Raw genomic sequence first — 14,226 nt, 5'->3', positions numbered from 1 at the left:
TTTTTTAAGACGGAGTCTCACTCTGTCACCCAGGTTGGAGTGCAGGGGCGTGATCTCGGCTCACTACAACTTCTGCCTCCCGGTTTCAAGCAATTCTCCTGCCTCAGCCTCCCAAGTAGCTGGGACTACAGGCGCATGCCACCACACCTGGCTAATTTTTGTATTTTTAGTAGAGACGGGGTTTCGCCATGTTAGCCAGGCTAGTCTCGAACTCCTGACCTCAAGTGATTAGCCCGCACTGGCCTCCTGAAGTGCTGGGATTACAGGCATAAGCCACTGCATCTGGCCATTTAACTGTTTTAAGGTACTAAACTTTGGAGTAATTTGTTGCATAGCAACAGATAATACAATTATACAAACTAGGAAGGATTAATATTTCATAAGTAAAGATCTAAAAATGACTGAACAACTTGGTTCAATCAAAAGTTAAAATAGATCCCAATATGCTAAGAGTGAGAGTCTGTGCTTAAGAAAATATAGCTGCTAAGACATGATAAGTAATTACTGGTTAGCCACACGTATAGGAGGAAAAAAAACAACTGGGGTTCAGAGCAGAATATAAACTCTTCAGACCAGACTTTTCCCTGAAAAGAACAGTAAAGTGTCATAAGAATTGTGCCCTCCATGACCATGTGACACCACAACATGTACAACTGGATGCTGTACCTGAAAGTGAAACCTTCCAATATTCTCAGCTCTACCTGACTAGGTCCTTATTAAGGTGGTATGTCCAGTTCTACTCCGTATTTGAGAACTGGTGAATAGAACACTGAATTTTGGGGTAGTTACTGGGAAGAACATTTTACTTATAAAAAGGGATAAACATTCAAACAAACTAATATGAAAAGATGTGACAGGTTTTTTTCTTATAAGTCTTTAAGCTAGATAAATTTTTGGATCTTTCTTAGCTAAGGCTACTGGGCCAGAACAAAGAGGAATGAGGAGCCTGAGCAAGCATTTTGCCACTGAGATCTCCTTGGTTTAACTTTCACTATAATAAAATGTGGAAGACCACCTTACAGAGATGGGATCTCCCTGTGTTGTCCAGGCTGGTCTTGAACTCCAAGACTCAAGTGATCCTCCTGCCTCGCGCTTCTAAGATGCTGCAATTACAGGTGTGAGCCACTGTGCCTGGCTTGCTACCCATTCTTTAATGTTCTGCTTTAATGCTACTCCACTGAGAAACCTCTCCAGTGTTGGCACTACCCACTCCCTATCCCCAACAGAATTCTTTCTTCTCGTGCTCCACGGCATTTTCTATTGTCACCTTCTCACACTGTACATCATGGTTAACTATGTTTGTTTCTATGTCCTCTAACAGGTTGTGAGCTCTTTCAGAGATATATTCTATTTATCTTTGTTTTCCTCCAAACCTAGACAGACAGATCTTGCACATAACAGGTGTACTGGTGTTCAAGAATCATTACGTTTATCACCTCAAGTCTTGGCCATTGTCATCAGAAGCCACATCTTCCACATGTACCTGGTCACACTCCTGTTAAAAGACAAAACATACTACTTCAGTCCAGGGAGTAGAAGTGATATTACCATCATGACATACTATAAAAAGACCATATACAGTGGCAGGATAATGAAATGCCTTATGGAATCTCTTTTGTGTGGGTGATCACTCTCACACCCCTTGCTGTCCAATTCCTCTTAAGACCTGATTCACATCCCAGTCTTCTTGAGTTCTGTAACTATCCCATCCCTTATTTCTACTCCTATCTCAATATTTCATTTCTCCAACAGCTCATGGGAATAAGCACAAGCTCCCTTACACTTCAAATGTTCTTATGTCCTACACCAGACTGTAAGTCCTATTACAATGCAGGTCTCTTGGGGCAGGAGCCACATCTCACATCTCCTTTGCATCTCTCTGATCTAGTCCAGTATCCTTACGTAGGTTGTGCCCAATAAATTTTTATAGACAAAACAGATGCTGGTAGAGTGTGGTATCAAAACCGAGAATGACTGAAATTTCTAACTTCAAAGTCAGGAGTTAGAAGAGGTCATCTAAGTCAATCTCCTCATGTTTTAAAAGTGAGGTGAAATGATTTTCTCAAAGTCATACAATTAGTGAGTGGCAGAAAGAGACTAGAAATAACCCAGGTTTTCTGCTTCTTTTTTTCCCCCGCTTCTAATCCAAGGTTCTTTCCACCAAGCCCATGCTACTACTGACATAAAATGCCGCCCACTACCTAACTGATGGATGTACTCCTCTGATACCACTTAGGGTACCTGCATCAGAATCCTCTGGGGAAGTTTTTTAAAAATGCATATTCTTGGGTCCATCCCAGACCTACTTGAATCAGAATTTCTGAGAGTGAAGTCCTAGAATCTCCACTTTTAAGAAGCTCCCCAGGTGATTCTTATGCCCCCTAAAGTTGAGAAGCACTGACCTGGGGGGCAGGAACACATTCAGGTCAAATTCTTCACAGAACTTTCAGTTCCTGAGTGAGGACTATGTCTAGAAAATCATTACAAATACAATTGGCAATAATTATTGGCATGTAGTAGGTTTTCAATAAATGTTTGCTGAATAAAAACTATGATGTCCTAATTTATCAACATATGAAGTTGAGGGAAGATTAAAGCATTATGGAGTTTAGACAAAAGTACTGGAGCTCGGGGCACTATTAATTTATTGAAGAATTGTCTGTTGAGTAGAACAGACGTTTATTTTAAAAGAGATGGGATTACTTCGTGTTGGCTGGGTGCAGTGCTCACACCGGTAATCCCAGTACTTTGGGAGGCCAAGGTGGGAGGATCACTTGAGCTCAGGAGTTTGAGACCAGCCTGGTCAATACAGTGAAACCCCATCTCTATTACTTAAAAAAAAAAAAAAAGATTAAAAAAATGATTACTTTGTGTTTATAAAATACTATCTTTTTATTTTTTATTTTAAAGACAGAGTCTCTCTCTGCTGCCCAGGCTGGAGTGCAGTAGTGCAATCTTTGCTCACTGCAACCTTCCCCTTCTGGGTTCAACAATTCTCCTGCCTCAGCCTCCTGAGTAGCTGGGATTACAGGTGTGCGCCACCATGCCCGGCTAATTTTTGTATTTTTGGTAGAGACGGGGTTTCACCATGGTGCTCAGGCTGGTCTCGAACTCCTGACCTCAAGTGATCTGCCCGCCTCGGCCTCCCAAAGTTTTGGGATTACAGGCATGAGCCACCACGCCCAGCCTATAAAATCCTATATTACTTTACTTTAAAATTTTCACTATTTTTAAAACTAGGTAAAACATGTACTACACAGCTCAAAATTCAAAGGACATGAAGTGAAAAGTGTGCTCCCTCCCACCTTTGTGTCCTGGCAACTCATCCCTCTCCATAGATGGTAATCAGTGTTGGTAGTTTCCTGTGTAGGATGACTGCATAACTGAGGCCCAGAATGGGAACATAACTTTCCCTATGTGAGATTCACATTCTGGTCTTCTGACTCCCTGTCCTGTGCTCCTTCTGCTACACCATGTTCACCTTAAAGGTGAACTCAAATGTCAAAGCCAAAAAATTTCACCATGAAGCTCTTAGTGTTTCCTGGTTTTTCTGGCACCTAACTATAAAATTATTCTGAATATCAAGGTTAACCTACATATGAACAACAAATATGTATAAAATATGATGGGTTAGAGTAACCATTTATAGATTTGACAAATCAGGAGACTATCCTTTAAGAATGTAAAATGGAAGAAAAGTCAAAATATAATTGAGAGTACAAATAATCAAACTCACTTTATATATATTATTTAATATAGATTATTAAGTTAGAATATTGGTTTATATGTCAGTGTTTTGCCTGATGGGTTGGCCTTTCCCCTAGTGCTAGATCACCTCCAAATAAACTAACAAAAATCAAATTTTTGAGCCAATAAAACTGAATGTCAGAACCAAAACTGTGGTGACCCAACCACAAGTACTATTTCTCTAAGACTATGTATGTATGCCTTAGTGGCCAGCTGGCCTCTCCATATCCACCCTATCTAAACACATATCTTCTAAATATAATAAGCAAAAGCTCTAAATAGTTATTGAATAAAGTGTCTCACTGAAGCACAGAAACAATTTAAAATGCTTACCTCTAAGTCATTGAAAAATAGATGAGTATCAGCCACTTCAAAAATCATTTCTTCCATTGTTAAACCTGAGCCAATCACTACTGTTGGGTCCTAGAAGACAATAAGAAAAAATCAGCTTGACTTGGTAGTCACAGTCCTGGTTCTAATCTTCAAATTTCAAAATTATTTTAGGTCAAAGCCAAAACACACGAGCTCCCAACTGTGCTTCAAACTATCACTGATGCAATTTCATTCACAGTTATGAGAATCCAGGATTGTAAAATAGAGAAGATATGGACAGTTAAAAATTTCAGGACTTCAGTTTCTAGAAATTAGTAGTTTCATAAAGATAAATGAGGACAGAAAATATGATTTTTTTTTTCTTTTTTTTTGAGACGGAGTCTCACTCTGTCGCCCAGGCTGGAGTGCAGTGGTGCAATCTCGGCTCACTGCAAGTTCTGCCTCCCAGGTTCATGCCATTCTCCTGCCTCAGCCTCCCGAGTAGCTGGGACTACAGGCATCCGCCACCACGCCTGGCTAATTTTTTGTATTTTTAGTAGAGACGGGGTTTCACTATGTTAGCCAGGATGGTCTTGATCTCCTAACCTTGTGATCCACCCCCGTCGGCCTCCCAAAGTGCTGGGATTACAGGTGTGAGCCACCGCACCTGGCCAGAAAATATGTTTTTAAAAAGATACAATGCTGACCAGGCAAGGTAGCTAGCTCACACCTGTCATCTCAGCACTTTGGGAGGCTGAGGCGGGAAGATTGCTTAAGGCTAGGAATTCTAGACTAGCTGGGGCAACAAAGCAAGACCCCCGTCTCCACAAAAAATAAAATTTGGCCGGGTACAGTGGCTCACGCCTGTAATCCTAGCACTTTGGGAGTCCAAGGCAGGTGGACTGCTCGAGCCCAGGAGTTTGAGACTAGCCTGGGCAACATGGTGAAACCATGTCTCTACAAAAGTAAACACAGAAATAGCTGGGCATGGTGGTGCACACCTGCAGTCCCAGGTACTTGGAAGGCTGAGGTGGGAGAATCACTTGAACCCAGGAAACAGAGGTTGCAGTAAGCTGAGACTGCACCACTGCACTCCAGCCTGCGTGACAGAGTGAGACTCTGTCTCAAAGTGTGTACGTGTGTTTGTGTATTTATACACATATCTATATCACTGTATATATTTATATAAGATATATACATTATATATACACAGTAATATATAATTTATATAAACTATATCACTATGTAAATATATTCACATATTATATGAATATACTTATTACATTATTTTAATATATATTTTATATAATAATATATATGATACAAGATATATACATTGTATTTTCACATTCAGGTCTTCTGACTCCCAGTCCTGTGCTCTTCCCATTATATCTTCTTCAGCTCAAAGGTGAACTTAAATGTCAAAGCCAAAAATTTCACCATGAAGCTTAGTGTTTGTTTATAATGTAAAAAAATGTTTTTCATGAAATAATATTATGTGTATATGTAAATATATAAAATTTTTTTTTGCCAGGCGCAGTGGCTCACGCCTGTAATCCCAGCACTTTGGGAGGCCAAGGCAGGTGGATCATGAGGTCAGGGGATCAAGACCATCCTGGCTAACATGGTGAATCCCCATCTCTACTAAAAATTAGCTGGGCGTGGTGACGGGCACCTGTAGTCCCAGCCACTCAGGGGACTGAGGCAGGAGAATGGCGTGAACCTGGGAGGTGGAGCTTGCAGTGAGCAGAGATCGCACCATGGCACCCCAGCCTGGGTGACAGAGCGAGACTCTGTCTCAAAAAAAAAAAAAAAAAAAAGAGTCTCGCTCTGTCACCCAGGCTGGAGTGCTGCAGTGCGATCTCGGCTCACTGCAACCTCCACCTCCCAGGTTCAAGTGATCCTCCTGCCTCAGCCTCCCTAGTAGCTGGGATTACAGGCATGTGCCACCATGCCTGGCTAATTTTTGAATTTTTATTTTATTTTATTTATTTTTTTGGGACGGAATTTCGCTCTTGTTGCCCAGGCTGGAGTGCAATGGTGCGATCTCAGCTCACCGCAACCTCCGCCTCCCAGGTTCAAGTGATTCTCCTACCTCATCCTCCCTAGTAGCTGGAATTATAGGCATGTGCCACCACGCCCAGCTAATTTTGTATTTTTAGTAGAGACGGGGTTTCTCCATGTTGGTCAGGCTGGTCTCGAACTCCTGACCTCAGCTGATCTGCCCTCCTCGGCCTCCCAAAGTGCTGGGATTACAGGTGTGAGCCACCGCACCCGGCAATTTTTGTATTTTTAGTAGAGATGGGGTTTCACCCTGTTGGCCAGGCTGGTCTCGAATTCCTGGCCTCAGGTGATCCACCCGCCTTGGCCTCCCAAAGTGCTGGGATTACAGGCGTGAGCCACCACGCCTGGCCAATATATAAAATTTTTATACACATTTTGGGATTACAGATGAGAGCCACCATGCCTGGTCTTATTTTATAAATATATATATAATTTTTTTAATTTTATATATTTTTATAATCAGTGTAGTTATATAGCTTATGTCAGCATGCCAGACTAGACACTAAAAGCCTGTAGAAAATACTAACAGAGGCTGGGTATAGAAGCTCATGCCTATAATCACAGCACTTTGGGAGACTGAGGCAGGAGAATCACTTGAGCCTCAGATTTCAAGACGAGACTGGGCAACATGGTGAGATCCCATCTCTACAAAAATAAAACAAAATTAGCCGGGTATGGTGGCATGTGCCTGTAGTCCCAGATACCTAGAGGACTGAGGCAGGAGGATTGCTTTAGCTCAAGAGATCGAAGCTGCAGTGAGCTGTGTTTGCGCCACTGTACTCCAGCCTGCATGACAGAGCGAGATATTATCTCAGGAGAAAAAAAAAAAACAAACCTCCTGGCCAAGCACAGCGGCTCACACCTGTAATCCCAGCACTTTGGAAGACCGAGGCAGGCGGATCACTTGAGGCTGGAGTTCGAGTCCAGCCTTGCCAACATGGTAAAACCCTGTCTCTACTAAAAGTACAAAAATTAGGGCTGGGCGCAGTGGCTCACGCTTGTAATCCCAGCACTTTGGGAGGCCGAGGTGGGCGGATCACGAGGTCAGGAGATCAAGACCATCCTGGCTAACACGGTGAAACCCTGTCTCTACTAAAAATACAAAAAAAAAAAAAAAAAAAATTAGCTGGGCGTGGTGGCAGGCACCTGTAGTCCTAGCTACTGGGGAGGCTGAGGCAGGAGAATGGCGTGGACCCAGGAGGCATAGCTTGCAGTGAGCCGAGATCACGCCATTGCACTCCAGCCCAGGTGACACAGCGAGACTCCGTCTCAAAAAACAACAACAACAACAACAACAAAATTAGCCAGGCATGGTAACGGGCACCTGTAATCCTAGCTACTTGGGATGCTGAGGGAGGAGAATCATTTGAACCCGAGAGGCAGAGGTTGCAGTGAGCAGAGATCATGCTACTGTACTCCAGCCTGGGTGACAAGAGCAAGACTCTCTCTCAAAACAAAAAACAAAAAACAAAAACAAACAAAAAAACCCACACCTCCTAACAAAAACATTAGTAACAATATGAAATAACTGGAAGTAACAGGACAGGTAAAGGAGGCAAATATTTTTATTTTTAGAGATGGGGTCTCGCTAAGTTGCCCAAGCTGGATTCGAACCCCTAGGCTCAAGCAATCTTCCCACCTCAGCTTCCTGAGTAGTTGAGACTACAGGTGCACGCCACTGCACCTGGCTGGGGTGCAGATATTTGTATAAAATTTATTCATATAAACTGAAAAACATGAGCTTGGAGGTAATTTAGAATAGAAATACACAGCCTAATAGTCTCAAAACAGCCCATCCTTCTGTTAAAACTGATATGTACACTGAAGATATAACAAGTTTTGCTTGGTGTAGTTTAAAAAGGGATGTAATCTATTTTAGAAAGATATTTTATCTATATATTTTACTTATATATATCTGGCATATATTTGGCTAAATAAAATGCTCAATTTGGGCTGTTAAAAGTGTGTTAAGGAATAAGACATCAGCCTCTGGAATTTATTAATATAATCTTGAGACTCTGCTCTATTTTGAGCCTCATTTCTATACTTTAATCTTTACAAAATGCCATTCTCCTACAACTTCAGCTTTCAGCATTGGTTCTAGTAGTTTCTAACTTTACCACTTTACCATCAATTCTGCCTGACCATGTAGCCTGCCTAATACAAGCCATTTGCAAGCCATTTGTTGAAGTTTTACATGGAAAGTGAAAAGCCAGCCAACAGGGGTAGCAGAGAAATAATTTGTTATGTGTCAGAAGAGGGACTGACTATATAGTCAGAAGAGGGACAGTTACAACAAAGAAGACTCAAATTACCTTTCCATATTTCTGGGCATAGGATCCAGTAAGAAGTGAGTGGAAGATGATGATGGTTTCATCCAAGTCCCACAGAAATACTCGCTGAGGAAAGAAAATATAAAAAATGAGTATATTTTCCAATTACAATGGAATGAAACCAGAAATCAATAACAGAAAGAGAACTGGGAAATTCACAAATATGTAGGAATTAAACAATACAATCCTAAACAACCAATGCGTCAAAGAAGAAATCATAAGTGAAATCAGAATATACCTTGAGGTGAATGAAAACAGAAATAAAACATTAAATTTGTGGAATACAGTGAAAGCAGTGCTAAGAGGAAAAATTATAGCTTATTTTATATATATGTATTACATTTTACATATATATATGTATTTTATACATACATTAAAAAAGACAAATGATCCCAAATCTATGACCTAATTGCATATCTTAAGAAACTAGAAAAACAGCAAAATAAACATAAAGCTAGCAGTAGGAAGGAAATAACAATGGCTAGAGCAGAGATAAATAAAAGAGAGACTACAAAAACAACAGAGAAAAATCAATGAAACAAAAAGTCGGTTCTTTGAAAATATCTATAAAATTCACAACCTTTGGCTAAATTGACTAAGGGAAAAAAAAGAAGATTCAAATGACTAAAATCAGAAATGAAAGTGGGGACATCACTACCAGTTTTATAGAAATAAGGATTACAAGAGAATACTATGCACAGTTGTATACCAAGAGATTGGATAACCCAGGTGAAATGGTCAAATTCCTAGAAATACATAGCATAAAGTACCAAAACTGTCTCAAGAAGGAATACAAAATCCGGTAAGAGCTATAACTAGAGTAAGGAGATTGAATGCATAATTAAAAACATCCCAACAAAGAAAAGCCCAAGACAAGATGGTTTTAATGGTGAGTTCTTCCAAACATTTACAGAATTAACACGAATCCTCCTTAAACTCTTACAAAAAATGGAAGAGGAGGGAATACTTCCTGACTAATGCAATGAGGCATTATCCTGATACCAAAGTCAGACTAAGGCACTGTAAGAAAACTACAGACCAACATCTCTTGTGAAAATCAATATAAAAATACTCAACAGGCCAGGCACAGTGGCTCACACCTGTAAACCTAGCACTGTGAGAGCCTGAAGCAGGCAGATCGCTTGAGCCCAGGAGTTTGAGACCAGCCTGGACAACATGGCAAAACACCGTCTCTACAAAAAAACACAAAAATTACCCAGTTCCGGTGGTGCATGCCGGTAGTCCCAGCTACTTGGGAGGCTGAGGCGGGAGGATCACTTGGGCGTGGGAAGTCAAGGATGCAGTGTGCAGGGACCACACCACTGCACTCCAGTCTGGGCAACGAAGTGAGAACCTGTCTCAAAAAAAACCCAAAAAACAAAAAAACCCCAAAAAACCACACATCTATAAAACTAAACAAAATAGAGGTAAACCAAATTCAGCAGCATATTAAAAGAATTAAACATCATGGCCGGGCATGGTGGCTCATGCCTATAATTCCAGCACTTTGTGAGGCCAAGGCAGGAGGATCACCTGAGGTCAGGAGTTCGAGACCAGCCTGGCCAACCTGGTGAAACCTCGTCTCTACTAAAAATACAAAAATTAGCTGGGTGTGGTGGTGCACACTTGTAGTCCCAGCTACTTGGGAGGCTGAGGCAGGAGAATCACTTGAACCCAGGAGGCAGAGGTTGCAGTGAGCTGAGATTGTGCCACTGCACTCCAGTGTGGGCAACAGAGAGAGGTTCTGTCTCAAAAAAAGAAAAAAGAATTAAACATCATAACCAAGTGACATTAGTTCCCAGAACATAAGGATGTAAGGATGGTTCATTCAACATTAAAAAATTAATTAGGAGTGCAAAAGGCTTATTGGAAAAAAAAATTATGCAAAGTAATGCATCACATTAATAGAACAGAGGGGGGAAAAGCTACATGATAATCTCAACTGATGCAGAAAATGCATTTGACAACATTCAACACCCTTTCTATTCCTAGTTTATTATTTTTTCAATAAATGAGGGATAGAAGGGAATGTTATCAATATGATAAAGGCCATATATAAAAAATCCATAACTAGCCGGGCGCGGTGGCTCACGCCTGCAATCCCAGCACTTTGAGAGACTGAAGCAGGTGGATCACAAGGTCAGGAGATCGAGACCATCCTCGCTAACATGGTGAAACCCCATCTCTACTAAAAATACAAAAAATTAACCAGGTGTGGTGGCACGTGCCTGTAATCCCAGCTACTCAGGAGTCCGAGGCAGGAGAATCGCTTGAACCTGGGAGGCGGAGGTTGCAGTGAGCTGAGATCATGCCACTGCACTCCAGACTGGGTGACAGAGCATGACTCCATCTCCAAAAAATAAATAAAAATAAAAATAAATCCATAACTAGTATCACACCTAGTGGTGAAAGACTGAAAGTTTTACTCCTGAGACAAGGATGTCTGTTTTTGCCACTTCTATTCAACATAGTACTGGAAGTTCTAGCCAGAGAGATTTGGCAAGAAAGGGGAAAAAGACATCCAATTTGGAAAGGAAGAAGCAAAATTATCTGTTTGCAGATGACATAATCTTTTTTTTTTTTTTTTTTTTTTTGAGAAAGAGTGTCGCTCTGTCACCCAGGCTGAAGTGTAGTGGTGCAATCTGGGCTCACTGCAACCTCCACCTCCTAGGTTCAAGCGATTCTCCTGCCTCAGCCTCCCAAGTAGCTGGGATTACAGGTGTGCACCACCAGGTCCGGCTAATTTTTTTTATTTTTGTACTTTCAGTAGAGACAGGGTTTTGCCACATTGACCAGGCTGGTCTCAAATTCCTGACCTCAGGTGATCCGCCCACAAAGTGCTGGGATTACAGGCGTGAGCCACTGTCCCTGGCCGATGTGATCTTATATGTAGAAAACCTTAAATAACCCAGAGAAAATTGTTAAAGCTAATAAATAAATTCAGATATCAGCTGTATTTCTTTCTTTCTTTCTTTCTTTTTGTTTTTCCGAGACAGTCTTGCTCTGTCACCCAGGCTGGAGTGCAGTGGTACGATCTCGGCTCACTGCAACCTCCGCCTCCCAGGTTGAAGCAGTTCTCTTGCCTTAGCCTCCCGAGTAGCTGGGGTTACAGGCGCCTGCCACCATGCCCATCTAATTTTTGTATTTTTAGTAGAGACGGGGTTTCACCATGTTGGTCAGGCCGGTCTTGAACTCCTGACCTTGTGATCTGCCCACCTCAGCCTCCCAAAGTGCTGAGATTACAGACTGAGCCACTGCGCCCGGCCAATCAGCTGTATTTCTATATACTTGCAATGAATAATTTGAAAAGGAAATTTAAAAACCTTTTGTGATAGCATCAAAAAGAAAATACTTAGGAATAAATTTAACCAAGTAGGCATAGCTAAATAAATGGAAAGACATCCATGTTCATGGATTAGAAGACTTAATATTGTAAAGAAGACAATACTACCCAAACCAACCTACAAATTCAACGCAATCCCTATCAAAATCCAATAGTAGTTTTTTTAAAAAATAGAAAATTGCATTCTAAAATTCTTATGAATCTCAAGGAACCCCAAATAGCCAAAACTGTCTTGAAATAGAACAAAGCTGAAGGATTCACACTTCCTGATTTCAAAACTTACAGTAACCAAAACAGTGTGGTACTAGCATAAGGACAGACATAGAGACGAATGAAATAAACCGAGAGTCTAGAAATAAAGCCTTACAAATATGATCAATTTTTCTTTTTCTTTTTTTAGTTTAGTTTTTTACCTTCTTTTAGTATTTAACCTACAGCCAACATCATAAGTTAATTTTTAATAGGATGCCAAAACCATTCAATAAGGAACGTCTTTTCAACAAATAGTGCTGGGAAAACTGGATATCCATATGCAAAATAATAAAGTTAGACCATTATCTTACACCATATACAAAACTAACTCAAAATGGAGAACAGCCTAAATTTAAGAGCTAAACGATGAAAATCTCAGAAAAAATACATAAAAATCTTCATAACCAGGTATTAAGTATTACACCAAGAAAACAAAACAAAACAAAACAAAAAGAAACAACAAGTATTAGACCAAAAGCACAGCAATAATAGAAATCAGACTTCCTAAACATTAAAAATTTTTGTGCTTCAAAGCACAAAAATTGAGAGAGTGAAAAGACGACCTACAGAATGGGAGAAAATATTTGAAGATTATATATCTGATTAATATAAGGGATTAATAATCTAGAATATTCTAGAATATTAATATAGAATATACAAAGAACTCCTACAACTCAACAATGAAAAACCAAACAACCCAGTTTAAAAGTGGGCAAAGGTTCTCATGCTTGTAATCCCAGCACTTTGGGAGGCTGAGGTGGGTGGATCACCTGAGGTCAGCAGTTCAAGACCAGCCTGGCCAACATGGTGAAACCCCGTCTCTACTAAAAATACAAAAATTAACCAGGCGTGGTGGCATGTGCCTGTAATCCCAGCTACTCAGGAGGCTGAGGCACAAGAATTGCTTGAACCTGGGAGGCAGAGGTTGCAATGAGCCGAGATTGTGCCACTGCACTAGGGAAATGCAAATCAAAGCCACAATAAGATACCACTTCACATCCATTAGAATAGCTATTATCAAAAAAATGGGAAATAACAAGTGTTGGCGAGGATGTGAACAAACTGGAACCTTTATGTATCGCTGGTAAGAGTATAAAACCGTGCAGCCACAATGGAAAATAGTTTGGTGGTTTCTCAAAAAGTGGAGCACAGAATTACAATAGCATCCAGCAATTCCACTCCTACATATATACCAAAAAGAATTGATAAGATGAACTCAGATAGATAATTGTACACCAATGGTCAAAGCAGCATTACTCACAATAGCACAAAGGTGACAAACCCCAAATGTCCATCAACAGATGAATGGATAAACAAAATGTGGTATATACATATAATAAAATATTCAGACATAAAAAGGAATGAAATTCTGGTATGTGCTACAACATGGATGAACCTTAAAAACATTATGGTAGGCAGGGCATGGTGGCTCACGTCTGTAATCCCAGCACTATGGGAGGCCGAGGCAGGCGGATCACGAGGTCAGGAGTTTAAGAACAGACTGACCAACATGTTGAAACCCTGTCTCTACTAAAAATACAAAAATTAGCCAGGCATGGTGGTGTGCACCTATAATCCCAGCTACTCTGGAGGCTGAGGCAGGAGAATCACTTGAACCCGGGAGGCAGAGGTCACGGTAAGCCGAGATCGTGCCACTGCACTCCAGCCTGAGACTCCATCTCAAAACAACAACAACAACAACAACAACAACAACAACAACAACAACCATTATGGTAAATAAGTCTGGCACAAAAGGATACATTTTCTGTGATTCCACTTATATGAGATATCTAGAATAAGAAGTCAAAGACAGAAAGTAGAATAGAGGTTACCAGAGGTTAGAAGAAGGGGAGAATGGGGAGTTACTGCTTAATGGGTACAGAGTTTTCATTTGGAATCATGAAAAAGTTCTAGAAATATACAGTGGTGATGGTTAGACAATATTGAGAATGTATAATGACACTAAATTGTACACTTAAAAATGGCTAAAATGGTAAATTTTATGTATATTTTAGACAATTAAAAAATGAGTTCTCAGTTTTTCCTAAGAAATATATCAGAAATTTACTTTTTCTTTCTTTCTTCTTCGCTCCAAACCTCTGAAAAAAAGAGAAAGGCTTCAAATACAGGCTCAGTTCACCTATGTCTTAAGAGCACTTATCAATGGATTCATAG

General features: G+C 40.5%; 1 protein-coding gene across 11 annotated transcripts in view; it reads right to left on the bottom strand.

Moving 5' to 3' along the window:
• The window catches only part of EYA3 (EYA transcriptional coactivator and phosphatase 3), a 118,313-nt gene that overhangs the window by 25,591 nt on the left and 78,496 nt on the right, over window positions 1-14,226 (bottom strand). For all 11 annotated transcript variants that reach the window (XM_016957323.4, XM_016957345.4, XM_054664672.2 and 8 more), the window contains 3 exons: window positions 8,439-8,522; window positions 4,081-4,170; window positions 1,437-1,495 (listed from right to left, as the gene is read on the bottom strand). In XM_016957323.4, the coding sequence (XP_016812812.1) occupies window positions 1,437-1,495; window positions 4,081-4,170; window positions 8,439-8,522 (233 nt within the window). The remainder of the gene's footprint in view (window positions 1-1,436; window positions 1,496-4,080; window positions 4,171-8,438; window positions 8,523-14,226) is intronic.

This window comes from Pan troglodytes, chromosome 1 (genome assembly GCF_028858775.2).
Source record: "Pan troglodytes isolate AG18354 chromosome 1, NHGRI_mPanTro3-v2.0_pri, whole genome shotgun sequence".
In the NCBI taxonomy this organism is placed as follows: Eukaryota; Metazoa; Chordata; class Mammalia; order Primates; family Hominidae; genus Pan; species Pan troglodytes.
The sequence above is the reverse complement of the archived record's forward strand: the minus strand, read 5'-3'. Positions and strand labels throughout refer to the sequence as shown.